Source organism: Microcaecilia unicolor, chromosome 9 (genome assembly GCF_901765095.1).
Source record: "Microcaecilia unicolor chromosome 9, aMicUni1.1, whole genome shotgun sequence".
Taxonomy (NCBI): domain Eukaryota; kingdom Metazoa; phylum Chordata; class Amphibia; order Gymnophiona; family Siphonopidae; genus Microcaecilia; species Microcaecilia unicolor.
The window spans coordinates 221511205-221528054 of NC_044039.1; the positions used below are offsets into that span (position 1 = coordinate 221511205).

The 16850-nt window shown below is 44.9% G+C and overlaps 1 protein-coding gene across 1 annotated transcript in view; it reads right to left on the reverse strand.

The window, feature by feature from the left end:
* The window catches only part of AHSA1 (activator of HSP90 ATPase activity 1), a 49977-nt gene that overhangs the window by 16523 nt on the left and 16604 nt on the right, over positions 1–16850 (reverse strand). Inside the window, exons 4-5 of the mRNA XM_030214096.1 lie at positions 7016–7133; positions 5605–5693 (exon numbers count right to left, since the gene is read on the reverse strand). Coding sequence (XP_030069956.1) covers positions 5605–5693; positions 7016–7133 — 207 coding nt within the window. The remainder of the gene's footprint in view (positions 1–5604; positions 5694–7015; positions 7134–16850) is intronic.

The window sequence follows — 16850 nt, forward strand, 5'->3', positions numbered from 1 at the left end:
CTCCTCCACCATCAAGAGCCCCAGGCCTTGAGGCTGGCATTCCATAGTTACACTACCTACTCCAGAGGCTCAATGCTCATGCACTTCATAAGGCTGACTGAGCAGCCACACCACTGTAGACTGTGCCTTGCAACTCCCGAGACAGACATGCATATAGACGCTGAGGAGACCAATGCAAAAGGGAAGTCTGAAGAGGGCGCATGTGCACTCTGGCCTACTGAACTACTTCCAGAGGGGCCACCATGGAGTCCTGGACCTGAAGGAAGTCTCTGGCCTGGGGTGTTCTCGGCAAGAGGAAACTGCAAATCTGTCCCTATAACTTGGATTCTCTGGATGGCAAAAAACTACCTAATGCAGTGTTGAAATGCACCCCCGGGTACTTGAGACTGGGATAGGGAAAGAGCTCTTGGCTAGATTCACCACCTGGCACAGATACTCCAGAATACCGAAGACTCATGCCATCACTTGCAACCTCCTGAAAGAATTTCTCAGATCAATCACAGTTACACAGTAAATGACAGTAGATAAAGACCCACACGGTCCTGTCTGCCTAACAAGGACCCCTGAACCACTCCACTATGTGTCCTAACTTTAGCCTGCTAAGTTTATGAGCCTCCTATGAAGGACTGCGTCAAAGGCCTTACTGAAATCCAAGTAGACTACATCTAGCACATGTCTACTATCCGATTCTCTGGTCACCCAGTCAATGAAAGACCCGATTTAATAAACCAATCACCTCGCATCTTGTAACCTGTTAATTCCAAGAAAATCCTTTTCCTTTGCTTAAAGCAGTGCCTCCATTCCCTTTCCAACCACTGAAGTAAGTCTTACTCCTGGCCTATAGTTTCCCACTTCTATCTTTACTTTTGTGAAGTGGGACATCTGCTGTTCTCCAATCCTGCAGAACCTTCCCGTCTCCAAGGACTTATTAAATAAATGTAAGAGGATCCACCAGAACATCCCTAAGCTCTCAAGATTCTGGGATGGATCCCATCTGGCCTCATGGCTTTGTCCACTTTCAGTTTTTCAAAGTACATAACAGAATAGCCATACTGGGTCAGACCAATGGTCCATCTAGACCTGTATCCTGTTTCCAAGAGTGGCCAAATCCAGGTCACAAATACCTGGCAGAATCCCAAATAGAAAGATTCCATGCTACCAATCCCAGGGCAAGCAGTGGCTTCCCTCATGTCTATTCTCATGATCTAATGGCCCTACAGATTCCCTTGCAGGCTTTTTGCTTCTGATGTACCTGGAAGTTGTTACTGTGAGTTTTTGCCTCTGTAACAAGTTTGTTCATATGCTCTTTTAGCCTTCTTTATCAATGGTTATGTTGCTTATTTTCTTCATTTGGGTCCTTTTCCCATTCTTTGAAGAATGTTCTTTTGGCTCTAATAACCTCTTTCTCTTCACCTTTTAACCATGCTGGCTGTCATTTTCTCTTCCTTCCACCTTTGTAAAAACTTGGAATGCATATGGTCTGGGCTTCCAAGACGGTATTTTTAAACAGTCCATGCCAGATTTAGTCAACCTTTGCAGCCAATCCTTTTAGCTTCTTTTTAAACCATTTTCCTCATTTCATCAAGTCACCCTTTTGAAAATTAAATGCTGCTACAGTAGATTTCCTTTGTGACTTCACTCCAGATATCAGCTCAAATTTGACCACGTTATGGTCACTGTTTCCCAGCGGATTCAACACAGTTACATCTCGTACTATGCCTGGCATTCCACCAAGAATTAGACCTAAAATGCACCCCCCCCCCCCATCAGTTCCTGAACCAGTTGCTTCAAGAAGCAGTTTATTATATCTAGGGATTTTACCTCCCTAGTGCTCCCTGATGTAACATTTATCCAGTCAATTTTGAGGTAATTGAAGTCACCAATTTGCCAGCTTTTCTAATTTCTGTAAAGCACAGGTACTACATACCTGAAGCAGGTGTTCTCCAAGGCCAGCAGGCTTTATATTCTCACAAGTGGGGGATGAGGACCCGCGTCGCCCGATCTGGAATTTACCAAAGTCTAACGAAAGCTTTGTGGGGTGCGAGACACGTCTGTACATCTTCCTCCCAAAGGAATCCAGGGTTCTAATTTCTCTGCCTTACGGTGCCGAGGCATAGTCCCTGGAACTCCTGGTTCTTGAGAGTACATTCCACCACCATGGAATTAGGAGGCAACTGAAGCCTATCAAAACCAGGTGCACTGTGGAGCAGATACTGGGTGTCAATCTTCTTGGGCATGACAAGGACCAACAGAGGGGACTCCCAGCTCCTGACAAGGACTTCCCTGAGGGGCAGTCACAGCCTTAGGAGATATAGTCCAGGATCTCGAGCATCTTAGCCCTGGGCTCATCCTCCACTTCCAAAGGACATGGAATTGCATCAGCCATTTCCTTCACAAAAGATGGAAATAAAAAGGCTCTCCAGAGGAGACTTTCAGAGGCTATTCCATAGGACTCCGAGGAAAAGTAGCTTGGATCCTCCTCCAAATCCCATAAGCGCTCCTCCTCAGTGTCAGACAATACTTCCCGATGGGAGTATCAAGATCGAACCCGCCTCAATGTTGAGGAACCATGTCCTTGAGAGTGCCAGATGTCTGCTCCTACCTCGACTTCAGCGAAGCGCCCTCTGATGTCAAGGGCGTGCCAACTTGGGTGGCAGTCAACACCAGGGCTGCATGCAGCATCGGTGTCCAAGGCTGCACGCAAAGAGCGTGGCCGCAAAAGGAGGCTGAGTAGGCGAAAGCACCTCCGATGCCGATGCACACTGTTGCATCAGGTCATCCAGAAGCTCAGGGAGCAAGGTCCGGATGCGCTCATCAAGGGCCGACAGGGGAAAAAAAAAAAAAAAAGATGGGGTGGCATCTCAGGCGCAGAACTGCTGTGGTTGATACAGGAGCAGGGTATTGGCTGCTAGGAGAGCACGCGGTCCTCCTGGCGCTGACACTTCTCAGGCATTGATGCCCCGGAACTCCCCGCACCATGCATCGAGGGCGAGCGATGACTAAGCTTTTTGGCCTTTGCCTGAAGCAAGTGCTCCTCGGTGTCAACAATCCACACGTCACCTCAGGATTGGGTCCAACAATGGATGGTCCCGGGGGCCCTGCACAGCAGGAGGTATAGAGGCAGGTGGAGACCCACTCAATGCTTCACTGCTCCCAGTGTCTAAAGGTCTAGCAGCAGCCATGCCTACTGACACTCCCGATGCGATGCTCAGCATCGGCAGCTGCCATCAACCTCGATGCAGAGGAACCAGACTTTGATCCAAAAATCCTCTAGTTAAGCATCTCTGGAAACCTGGGTCCTCTTCGTGTGAAGATGATAACACAGTTAGTGGGGCTATGCTTGGGCCCAAGACACTGTAGATACCAAGAATGGATGTCTTTCCCAGCGATTGTCCATTTGCACCAGGTATAGTGCTTGAAGCCACTGGGAACCTTCATGAACATGGATGGAAAAACTTCCTCGGCTTAAATTACACAAAGTGATGGTGCCTGAAAAAGGGGCAAGGCACAGCAAAAGAAAAGGAAAGCTCCTGGTCAAGAAGTAAAACCAGCCTGATGACATTAAGTTTCAGTAATTTTGCCCAGGTTTGTTTCCTTTATTTAAAGGAAAATAAAAAGGACAGAGGTTCCACAACAGGAACACAATTAAGGAGGAAAAGAAAATGAAAAAACAAAAAAAAAAAAAAGCCGGAAGGCACAAAAAAAGCTCTCTAGGACTGAGCAATGTGAGGAGACGTTAAAAACATGCCCTCTCCTTTTTCTATCGCGGTGAGAACTGAGGAGACCGAATTCTCACAGCGGCCAGGAAAGCACTTGTGTCTGAACGGTACAGTGTATGTTGCGCTCCACAAAAGTCTCATTAGACTTTGGTAAATTCTGGATCGGGTGACGCGGGTCAGCGTCACCCACTTGTGAGAATTATAAGCCTGCTTGTCCTCGGGGAAACATTTCTTCATCTGTCTGTTCGTTTGTCCTGGTGGACAGTATTACAGCCCTACAATAACCACCCTTCCCTTCACACATGAAATTTCTATCCATAATGATTCTATGCTGCTTTCGTTTCATGTAGAATATTTTGTTTGACTCAATTCCCTCTAACATATAGCACACACCCCTCCAATTTGATCTACTCATTTCAAGTTGGTTATAAACTGTACAATATCAATTTGATTTTCCTATGTACCTTTATCAGCTGACCAAGATCCTACTCCAGGACTTTCTTCCTTAAAGATAGAAGTATTTTTAATCACATCTGCTTTTTCCTCATCACACAGTAGTTGATAGCATCTTTCAGTCCCATTTTGAGCCTTCCTCCATTACCAATATACCTGAAAAGTTGTCACCCTTCATGTTTTGAGCTATTTTCTTCCGCCAGAGTCTTTGCCAGCCATATTTCACTTCACTTTAGTTTTATCCAGTAATCTGCGTTCCTCCTCTTGTGCTTTTTGTAATTTAAACACCATCTCAGTTGTTTGGTGAACTATTTCAGTTTCCTTTTTCTCTTGTTTCTTATATAAAAGATCTGTTGTAATTTTATAGCTTTCAGTTTAACTACAGATATGCCACCACTCACTCAGGTCCTTCCATTCCATCAGCTTTTCATTCAGGTATTTCCCCATTTTAAAGTCAGCATGCTTAAAAATCCAGAATTTTGAGCTGCATTTGCGTTCTGCTTTAGCTCTTAAACCAAATCATGCAGTGTGAATCGCTATTGGCCAGGTGGGCACTATCTCCATTGTGAGCACAATTTCTAGCGTCACCCCTCCTCTCACAGGTTCCATCACCATTTTGTCTCAGCAGTGCACTTTGAAAAAGCATCCACACATGGAACCTTCCAATCCACATCTGGCAGGTTGAAATCTAGTCAAAACTTGTAAGCAACTCAGACTTGCAATACACGACAGTCCTGCATTCTGGCGCACTGCCTCAGAAGTCCAAGCAATTCAAGTGTGTTGATATACAGAGGACTAACAATTTACTATTGCAAAAAATAGGAAAATCTGCAGAACCGTCTATCCAAAACGCTGTTCAGCAAGAGCAGGAGCTAATGTAGTAGTCACCAAAAATTACTGGTTGCTTTTTAGGTAGAAATCTAGCACAAGCACCTTTCCTTCATCCCCAACTTATGGATATCTATGACCCTGGTTGCTGTGTGTTGTCCAAGGGCACTCAATAGCCACGGAACAAGTGGTCTGCTCCCTAACCAGGAGGCGAGGGGCGAGGCGTAGCACCTGAAAGGGAATAACGTGGCCTCCACAGACCAACACCCCTGAAGCCAGAAGAAAATAAGAGGCAACAGTCTTCTATGCTGCAAAGGGATCTTATACAAGTCTCAGGGTCAGGTGTTCAGTCTCCATCTGCAGGGAGATGTGCATAACCCATGCATCTTGACCGGTTTGGTGGGCCACCAAGGAAAAAATCAATTACTTAGGATAACCTACATTGTGACGAACCAGCTTGTCAGTTGAAACGTTCAATGGTTGAGATTTAAGTTCGAAATCAACTTTGTTAACATACAAAAGCCCAAGTAGTTAATTAATCCTACTAGTCATGGTACACATCTGGTATGCTTAGCCAGATAATTTAATAGTCTATAGAGCATACCTTCTGAGGCTGGCGTTTCAGTACTGGCTCTGCATCCTGCTCCTTTGGCTCACCATTTATAGTTGGTAAGATCATACCTTGGGTGAACTCTGAAACAGCCAAAGACAAACTACTTTAGGTAATGCACATGCGATAAGCTCTTTACCAATTATGTCACTCTGCAGTCTCCCAGACTCTGCTGTGTTAATTATTCAATCTTTATTGAATCATCTGAACCACCACCACCAACGTACATAAGTCTGCAGTCCGGATTGTTTTTGTATTGGACCGCTAAATCAATTAGGGCTGTACTGAATATTTGTATTTGATTTGACCCTAGTAACAAAGATCAAGGGGGGGGGGGGGGCTCGCTTAGAACCTATGTAAACATAATTGTCAAAAAAAGCGAGCCTAACAGTATAGGTTCAACAAGTAAAAAGTGGAAAAACGGGGGGAAAAGACCTCAAAGTCATGACCCACAGCAACGATGCTGGAACTTTTCCAAACTTGGAAGTCACAGTTCAATTTCTTTAATCATTGGTCAGAAAACCACCCAATCCAATCTGTGTGTGTTTTGACAGCATTTCAAATTTACTTGCTCACATGTACATAAATAACATAGTCTTGAGTTTTCATAGAGTTTTCATAGAGCTACTGGAGCAGTGATCTTCAGCCAGTACTTTGGCGTCCTCTATTCCTTGAAGAAGCCCCACGGCGAAATGGGTCCGTCAGGTGTGGATGCCTGCCTGAGATGTTGCACGCAGTTCTGCTTAGTCAGCTAAGTAGCTTTTTTCATATTTTTTATCATAGCAATTTAGCAGACCATTCTGATCTTGCAACCATATTGTTTACGTACACTTGAGCAAACAAAATACAAATAAATTTGAAATGCTGTCAAACACAAAAGGTCAGATCAGGGGTTTTTCTGACCAATGATTAAAGAAATTGAACTGTGACTTCCAAGTTTGGAAAAGTTCCAGCATCGTTGTTGTGGGTCACGACTTTGAGGTCTTTTCCCCCATTTTTCCACTTTTTACTTGTTGAACCTATACTGTTATTAGGCTTGCTTTTTTTTTTTTTACCCCAAATAGTGCCCTGAATATATTATTCATACATTATTTGGCCCATAAATTTTGAATACAAATAATCCAGGGCTCTGCCATGCTAAATCCTACTGAAATAAAACACTTGGATATCTTATTTCATGTTGCTTCTTTTATTAAGTGTTATGTTAAAAATCAATGTCAATTATTCGTATTCGGTATTTATATTCAGCTAAATAGTAAAATATGCTTTCAGTACAAATCTAAAATCAATAACAGTGAACAAACCTTCAAAGACAAGAAAATACAATATACAAAAATGAAGTACCTGCTATGTTACAGAAAAAGGATGACTTCCATACAGAAAAAAAAGTGCGACTGACTCGTACCTGTTTTCAGTGTAGCAATGTAACTGGCCACTGCAGCTCTAATTTTCTTCACCCCTTCCTTCTTCATGAAAGCCAGTAATTGAGTGTTTGGCTCATCTTTAACAAGACTTACACAGATCTAGTTAAAACAAAATTCATGTGCGTTCACAATTCAGGCTACAGTTTCCAGAAGTTTAAGCAGCTTACAATACACAAAACATGCACATGATGTGCCTGGTTATTTGTTTCTGGAAAGGGAAAACAAACCCCAAAAACCTCAGCCTAAAAAGGACAACCAGAAAATAGAATACTGAGGGCCTGTCAAAACAATTGGTCAGCCTCTAATCTTCCAGTACCATGCTTGATTTTAAAGTTAAATTACATATTAGTAACAATAGTTCTGTTCTGCAAGTTCATTTTTCAATTCTATCAGTACTCTGGGATGAATACCATCCAGTCCAGGCAATTTGCTCTCTTCAATTTGTCAAATTGCACCACTACACTGTTGGAGGAGGCACAGAGAAGGCCTCCAGTATTCAATGTACAGAATTAATTTTTCATTTTTAGATAGGGAGAGATGGAGATTTCTCCCCTTCTGATCATGAGGACAGTTATTGCTGGAAGCAATTCACTCTACCCCCCCCCTCCTTGACCAGCCAGGTAATTGTAAACCTGTCTGCCCACGACCCTTCCATAAGTGTGGACAGGCCTCAGGGAATTTGGGCGACAGAGTTCTTTTCCATGTCTTTTGTAGGGGGCCACCTTCAAGGCAAGAGAGAATGACTTTTCTGTAACCGAGAGAGGAAACAACACCTGCAGACTTCTTTTTCTGTCCAAAATAGATCAAATATTGTATCTCACAAAAAGGGAGGCAATAGACCCCCCCCTTTGAGAAACAGACCTCTGGAGCCAGGTAGCAATAGCTTTTATTATGCATTTCTTTGAACACAAGAGAATCTATGTTCTGACATGTCTCCAAACACAGAGTCTGGGCTGTCAGGAGAGAAATGTAACACCTCTAAAGGGAGCAGTTAAACTCTTGCCTCCTCTCTTTAGAATAAGGATAAGGAAAATACTGAGACAAAAGACCAAAAGCTCTGACAAATATATTCTTTTGTGGGAAAACTGTAAATGTGACCAGGAGATAATGATCCAAAATATTGTCACTTTTTGACAACAAATGCATCTTCTAAGGAAATGCAAATCCTGACTGTACCTGCAAGATGCTAAGGGGGGGGTGGGGGGGGGCTCCCCTCCCTCTTACTCCTTTGTACTGTAAGGAAAAAAAAACCCTATATAAACTTTTCTGTAAGACAGGAAAGAGGTCAGCGTACATCTCTTTTGGCCCCACGCCAGGGAGACAAAGAATGTCCTGACCTTTTCCACTGAATTTCCATTTCTGTACATGTTCTTCTTTCTATCATTCTGTATACTGTATCTATACTATTATTTTTTCCTAATTTGGATAAAGAATACTACTACTACTACTAAACATTTCTAGAGCGCTACTAGGGTTACGCAGCGCTGTACAATTTAACAAAGAGAGACAGTCCCTGCTCAAAGAGCTTACAATCTAATAGATAAGAGTGAGACAAATATAGGACAATCAGGCCATTGTGACATCACTGATGAGGTTGGCTCTTAGGCATTGGTGGAATGAGGCATTATGACATCACAATCTCAGCTCTGGATACCAGAGACTGAAATTCTTCACACTAAGGGGGGAAGTGGGCCAAGTATAGGAGACAGTCGAGCCATTGTGACATCACTGATGAGGTTGGCTCTTAGGCATTGGTGGAATGAGGCATTATGACATCACAATCTCAGCTCTGGTTAAATCACTGCTATATGTAATACTACTACTGCTATTTAACATTTCTAAAGCGCTACTAGGGTTACGCAGCGCTGTACAATTTAACAAAGAGAGACAGTCCCTGCTCAAAGAGCTTACAATCTAATAGATAAGAGTGAGACAAATATAGGACAATCAGGCCATTGTGACATCACTGATGAGGTTGGCTCTTAGGCATTGGTGGAATGAGGCATTATGACATCACAGTCTCAGGTTAAATCACTGCTATATGTAATACTACTACTACTACTTAACATTTCTAGAGCGCTACTAGGGTTACGCAGCGCTGTACAATTTAACAAAGAGAGACAGTCCCTGCTCAAAGAGCTTACAATCTAATAGATAAGAGTGAGACAAATATAGGACAATCCATTGTGACATCACTGATGAGGTTGGCTCTTAGGCATTGGTGGAATGAGGCATTATGACATCACAATCTCAGCTCTGGATACCAGAGACTGAAACTCTTCACACTAAGGGGGGAAGTGGCCCAAGTATAGGACAGTCGAGCCATTGTGACATCACTGATGAGGTTGGCTCTTAGGCATTGGTGGAATGAGGCATTATGACATCACAATCTCAGCTCTGGTTAAATCACTGCTATATGTAATGCTACTACTACTACTTAACATTTCTAAAGCGCTACTAGGGTTACGCAGCGCTGTACAATTTAACAAAGAGAGACAGTCCCTGCTCAAAGAGCTTACAATCTAATAGATAAGAGTGAGACAAATATAGGACAATCAGGCCATTGTGACATCACTGATGAGGTTGGCTCTTAGGCATTGGTGGAATGAGGCATTATGACATCACAGTCTCAGCTCTGGTTAAATCACTGCTATATGTAATACTACTACTGCTATTTAACATTTCTAAAGCGCTACTAGGGTTACGCAGCGCTGTACAATTTAACAAAGAGGGACAGTCCATGCTCAAAGAGCTTACAATCTAATAGACAAGTGAACGGTCGGTCCGATAGGGGCAGTCAAATTGGGGCAGTCTGGATTCACTGAACGGTAAGGGTTAGGTGCCGAACGCAGCATTGAAGAGGTGGGCTTTAAGCAAAGACTTGAAGACGGGAAGAACCCCAAGAAGCTTCTTTTGGTTCTTTTTTTCTTATTTTTTGTTTCTAGTTATTGTTTTAGTAGACTTTACCAGCTGTCCAGGGTTCTAAGATACCAGTTGGAGAATTTGTCTGTGTAAGTAGTGCTGGTTCTGTTGGGCTCTGGGACGCAGCACGAAAAAGGCACAAACAACATCTTCCAGGTTTATAGATATTTCATTCAGTTTCTCCATTACGGTAGATTATCAGTTTCTAAAATGGTGAGGTGGGGACCATTGTTTGAATTGATATGGAATGACCCACATATCCACTCATCAGGAATTATCTGGAGATCAGGAAAATGGAATTAAAATGCACACCCTTTGAGTGGGGGTAAGATGGTCAGAAACACCACTACAAAAAGGAAAAGGAAACAGGAACTCAAAGTTTATATAAACATTTAACTTGCCACATAATTTAAACTGCATGCCGTAATCTAGGCCTGGCTGCTCTGAATAGATGGTAGCCAATTTGTAACCCAGTGTTTAACAATACAAAAGAAATCTAATGAAATTGCTTTGCTGTGTCATGAAGCATTAGTACTATCTTTACTACTAACCCAGTGTTGTTAAGAGCATTGGGTGGGGGAAGAGAGAATCTGTCCTGTCATATATGCCCTTAACACTGGCAACCACCCTTTTCCACAAGAGGTTTATAGGGACAATGAGAGACTAAGAACTAGCTCTCGTTCACTTCCAGACCAAATAAGGCTGTATCACTGACCACAGTTAAGCCGTTAACAGGAAGATACTCAAAACTATGGCACTGTACTGAATAGCATCAATAGCTTTCGGCACCTAATCACAACACCTCTACTCAAGAAATCTAGACTACCCCAACTTGACATTTCGTCCTTTAGACTAAGCTCTTCTGAGCAGGGACCGTCCTTAGTTATGAATCTGTACAGCACTGCGTAACCCTAGTAGCGCTCTAGAAATGTTTAGTAGTAGTATTTCCCATACAGTAGTTAATAATTCAAACCATCACCCTATATTTCAATGAAGCTCAGTATTTTTTTTTTTTTTTAATTCTAAATGGACTTAGGAAAAATCCACAATTCCAGGAACAACATGTATAGAATGTTTGTACGTTTGGGAAGCTTGCCAGGTGCCCTTGGCCTGGATTGGCCGCTGTCATGGACAGGATGCTGGGCTCGATGGACCCTTGGTCTTTTTTTCCCAGTGTGGCATTACTTATGTACTTATGATAGGTTATGAATCGGCACGTAAAATGGTTGTGAAATAAGTGTGGATTAAATGCTTGTGGACATCGCTTAAGGCCAGCAGTCCGTGGCCTTCTGAAAACATGAACACATTTTCAAAAATGTCAAGTGTTGGAAATTGTTTGGCAATGGTTTGGATTATTAATTACTGAATGGGAAATATATATATACAGACAATGTTTTGCGATTCCCATAAGTGAGATTTACCTCCGATTGTTCAGTGCTGTACTAACAGCACAGCGAAGGAACTCCCTAATGCTCAACACTAATGATGCGCAAATTTAAGCTCACTGTTAGCGTTGCGCATTAGGATGTTCAGCAGGAGGACAGTGTCTGGCGCACACGCTAAAGTGTTGTGCATTAAAGCACAGTTCTTCAAGCACATGCCCAGAACGTCAGAAGGGAGGGAGGAAGAGGTGCCGGTTGCCAGTAGTGCTGCTTCAGAATATGAATCCAGCACGGTTCCAAACACTGAGGGGCTGAAATCTGGACGTCTAGCATTTGGGCAGGAGCTGTTGGTGTCGTATAAGGGTAATTTGGGGAGATCAGGGTATAAAGCACAGTTTCACATTTCTGACGGATAGATTTGAAAATCAGCTATTAAAGAAAAAGAAAAAAAACCAACCACCCTTTCCATCCCGTGCGCTGGGCAAGAAACCAAAGCTTTTTTCTTATGAACACAATTTCATGAAACTCATATCGCAAAAATGAAGAATCCTGCAGTAACCCTGTAGCCACACTACCTTCCTATCTTGTGAATGTCGAACTGGCTGCCTCTTCAGGCACCTAATGCCAGCTCTGAGCTGGCATCAGGTTCCGGGCATTAAGGAGTTCTTCATTGAGCAAGGTGGGGGAATCACTAATGGCCTAATTTTAATGTGATTTGCATGCTCTCTGTTCTAGGCTTTGGTCTGCTTTGTTTCACATACTCATGTACCGCTGAAAGCTTAAAGGGCTCAAGTACATAAGTAATGCCACACTGGGAAAAGACCAAGGGTCCATCGAGCCCAGCAATTGCAGGTGCTAGTCTGCTGCTTTTGACACTGTTGATCACAGCCTACTCCTTGATACGCTGTCCTCACTTGGATTTCAGGGCTCTGTTCTTTCCTGGTTTTCTTCTTCTCTCCCCCAGTGTACCTTTAGTTTATACTCCAGTGGATCCTCCTCTACTTCTATCCCACTGTCAGTTGGTGTACCTCAGGGATCTGTCCTGGGACCCCTTCTTTTCTCCATCTATACTTCTTCCCTTGGTACTCTGATCTCATCCCATGGTTTTCAGTATCATCTTTACGCTGATGACTCCCAGATCTACCTCTCCACACCAGAAATCTCAGCCGAAATCCAGGCCAAAGTATCAGCCTGCCTGTCTGACATTGCTGCCTGGATGTCTCAGCATCATCTAAAACTAAACATGACCAAGAATGAGCTTCTCATCTTTCCCCCTAAACCAACCTCTCTTCCTCCCCCATTCTTTATTTCTGTGGATAACACTCATCCTTCCTGTCTCATCAGCTCGTAACCTTGGGGTCATCTTCGACTCCTCTCTCTCCTTCTCTGCACATATTCAGCAGACTGCTAAAACCTGTCGTTTCTTTCTCTATCACCAAAATTCGCCCTTTCCTTTCTGAGCACACTAACAGAACCCTCATCCACACACTTATCACCTCTCGCTTAGACTATTGCAACTTGCTTCTCACAGGTCTTACTTAGCCATCTCTCTCCTCTTCAATCTGTTCAAAATTCTGCTGCACGACTAATATTCCGCCAGTGTCGTTATGCTCATATTAGCCCTCTCCTCAAGTCACTTCACTGGCTTCCTATCCGTTTCCGCATACAGTTCAAACTCCTCTTATTGACCTATAAGTGCATTCACTCTGCAGTTCCTCAGTACCTCTCCACTCATCTCTCCCTACATTCCTCCCCGGGAACTCCGTTCACTGGGTAAATCTCTCTTATCTGCACCCTTCTCCTCCACCGCTAACTCCAGACTCCGTTCCTTTTATCTTGCTGCACCATATGCCTGGAATAGACTTCCTGAGCCGGTAAGTCAAGCTCCATCTCTGGCCGTCTTCAAATCTAAGCTAAAAGCCCACCTTTTTGATGCTGCTTTTAACTCCTAACCCTTATTCACTTGTTCAGAACCCTTATGTTATCATCCTCTTGTTTGTCCTGTTTGTCTGTCCTAATTAGATTGTAAGCTCTGTCGAGCAGGGACTGTCTCTTCATGTTCAAGTGTACAGCGCTGCATACATCTTTAGAAATGATAAGTAGTAGTAGTCTGGGGCTAATGGCCTCTACTGCATGCATTTGCTTCTCAGCATCCCTAGAAATTTTTGCAAGCCAGGTGGCATGAAGGAGTAGCTATGTAGGGGAGCACTGCACAGTATAATACAAATTCTGCTAAGTTAGCCAAGTGGTGTGCCCACTGAGAAGGTACTGGGGAGAACACCAGTTTGCTAAATGTTTCCCTGTCTTTTGCCAGTGGGTCAGGTCCGCTTCATGTGTTCTCAAGAATGGTCCTTCGAATGGAGCCTGTGGAGGACCTGAAATTCCCAAAACCAAATCAGGGCAGAATGAAACTGTGGAACATTTCAACCTGGTTTCCCAGAATCCATTAGAAGTTGTCCAAGCCCTACTCCGAATTAGTGCTGCAAGGATCAGAGCAGCCGCATAAAGGAAAGTACTGTAGGTGGTAGCCTATAAATTAAAGGCTACAGGAAAGAGTGCTGCAAGGATCAGAGCAGCCGCATAAAGGAAAGTACTGTAGGTGGTAGCCTATAAATTAAAGGCTACAGGAAAGAGTGCTGCAAGGATCAGAGCAGCCGCATAAAGGAAAGTACTGTAGGTGGTAGCCTATAAATTAAAGGCTACAGGAAAGAGTCTAACCAGGGAAGCAAAAGGTCCCAGTATACATAAAAACCCATCCTCTGCTACATCCAGCTTAACACACATTATGAAAATATGTGGCTTTATCTTGCACACCTGAAAAGGGCTCAGTTTTCAAGCAAAACTTCAGCTTTTCCCTTATGCACTGCATTAACTTATGCAAAAACCAAAAGGCTCACATTAACACAGAAAGCCATATAAATAGCAGCACAATGGCTCAGGATTAGAGAGACTTTACCTGTACAATTAATGAGTTGATACATTTTAAGTACTAGTGTCCAAGCAAATTCACAGCATAAAATGGTAAAATTATGTATAATCATACCTGATAATTTTCTTTCCATTAATCATAGCTGATCAATCCATAGACTGGTGGGTTGTGTCCATCTACCAGCAGGTGGAGATAGAGAGCAAACTTTTGCCTCCCTATATGTGGTCATGTGCTGCCGGAAACTCCTCAGTATGTCGATATCAAAGCTCCATCCGCAGGACTCAGCACTTAGAGAATTACACCCACGAAGGGACACTCTGCCCAGCTCACCACCGCCGAAACGGGGGAGGGGAATTAACCCAGCTCATCCCCACACAAGTGGGGGAGGGGAATCCGTCCAGCTCATCCCCGCGGAGCGGGGGAGGGACACCACCCCGCCGATGCGGGGGGATCTGGCTTATCCTGCAACCGCAACCGCGGGAGGAGCTGACTGACCCGAACACCGCCGAAGCGGGAGGGGTACAAAACTGCCCTACAGCCGCACGAAGCGGGAGGGAGTGCCGGCAGAATTATAAGTCTCAATCCAGCCCCGTAAAACGGAGGGGAGAGGAATGCAGCAGCTCACTGTAACACAAACTCGTCTTAACTCTTGAAGAATCCAAGTGAAAAAACTTGAACACGAAGTCTTTCTGAAGTAACTGAAGAGTAAACTTGAACCTGAAATGCAACCAGAATAAAACAATACAGATATCTGGGAGGGGCTATGGATTGATCAGCTATGATTAATGGAAAGAAAATTATCAGGTATGATTATACATAATTTTACCTTCCATATCATCAAGCTGATCAATCCATAGACTGGTGGGATGTACCGAAGCAGTACTCACCCAGGGCGGGACATAGAAATCCCTGACCGCAACACTGAAGCTCCAAACCGGGCCTCCGCCCGAGCAGCCACAGTCAAGCGGTAATGCTTGGAGAATGTATGGGCCGAAGCCCAAGTTGCCGCCTTGCATATCTCTTCCAAGGAGACGGAACCGGCCTCTGCCATCGAGGCCGCCTGAGCTCTTGTGGAGTGAGCCTTCAGCTGGATAGGCGGCACCTTCCCAGCGGCCACATAAGCCGCTGCAATGGCTTCCTTGACCCATCTTGCCACTGTAGGCTTAGCAGCCTGCAGACCCCTACGAGGACCTGCAAACAGGACAAACAGATGATCCGATTTCCGGAAATCATTGGTCACTTCCAAGTATCTGATGATGACTCGTCTCACATCCAGATATTTAAGAGCAGAGTACTCCTCTGGGTAGTCCTCCCTACGAAAGGAAGGGAGACAGAGCTGCTGATTCACATGGAAGCGAGAAACAATCTTGGGCAGAAAGGAAGGCACTGTGCGAATAGTCACTCCTGCCTCAGTGAACTGCAGAAAAGGCTCTCGACATGAGAGCGCCTGGAGCTCGGAAACTCTTCTGGCTGAAGTGATAGCCACCAAAAAGACTGCTTTCAACGTCAGGTCTTTCAGAGATGCCCTCGACAAGGGTTCAAACGGCGGCTTCTGCAATGCTCTTAGCACCAGGTTGAGATTCCACGCAGGCACCACTGAGTGCAGAGGAGGGCGCAGGTGATTAACTCCCTTGAGAAAGCGCACCACATCTGGCTGGGAAGCCAGGGAAGCACCCTTCAGGCGGCCCCTGAAGCAAGCCAGAGCCGCTACCTGGACCTTAAGGGAACTGAGCGACAGGCCTTTGTCCAGACCTTCTTGCAGGAACGCCAACACTGAAGAAATTGGAGCAGTGAAGGGAGAAAGTGAGCCTGCTTCACACCACGCTGCAAAGATACGCCAAACCCTGGCGTAAGCAGTAGAAGTAGAGCGTTTCCTCGCTCTCAGCATAGTGGCGATGACCTTGTCTGAGAAGCCCTTCTTCCTCAGACGCTGCCGCTCAATAGCCAGGCCGTAAGACCAAAGGGGGAGGGATCCTCCATCACCACGGGACCCTGATGTAACAGGCCCTGCTCCACTGGCAGCCGCAGAGGATCGTCGATTGAGAGCCTGATCAAGTCCGCATACCAGGGACGTCTGGGCCAATCCGGACCCACCAGGATTATCCTGCCGGGATGTCTTGCCACCCGGTCTAGGACCCTGCCCAACATGGGCCAGGGTGGGAACACATAGAGAAGCTCTTGTGTCGGCCATTGTTGGAGAAGAGCATCTACTCCCAGGGATCGAGGGTCCCGTCCTCTGCTGAAGAAGCGCGGCACTTGGCAATTGGCCGATGACGCCATCAGATCTAGGCTCGGCTGGCCCCAGCGCTTCGTGATGTCCAAGAACGCCTGAGCAGATAGCTGCCACTCTCCGGGCTCCAAGGTATGGCGACTGAGAAAGTCCGCCTTGACATTCATGACTCCGGCAATGTGGGCCGCTGACAGCTGTTCCAGGTTCGCTTCCGCCCACTGGCATAGACTCATAGCCTCCTTGGCTAGAGGGGCGCTCTTGGTACCTCCCTGGCGGTTGACATAGGCCACAGCCGTGGCATTGTCCGACAGTACCCGTACAGGCTTCAGCACCAGTACCGGGATGAACTCCAA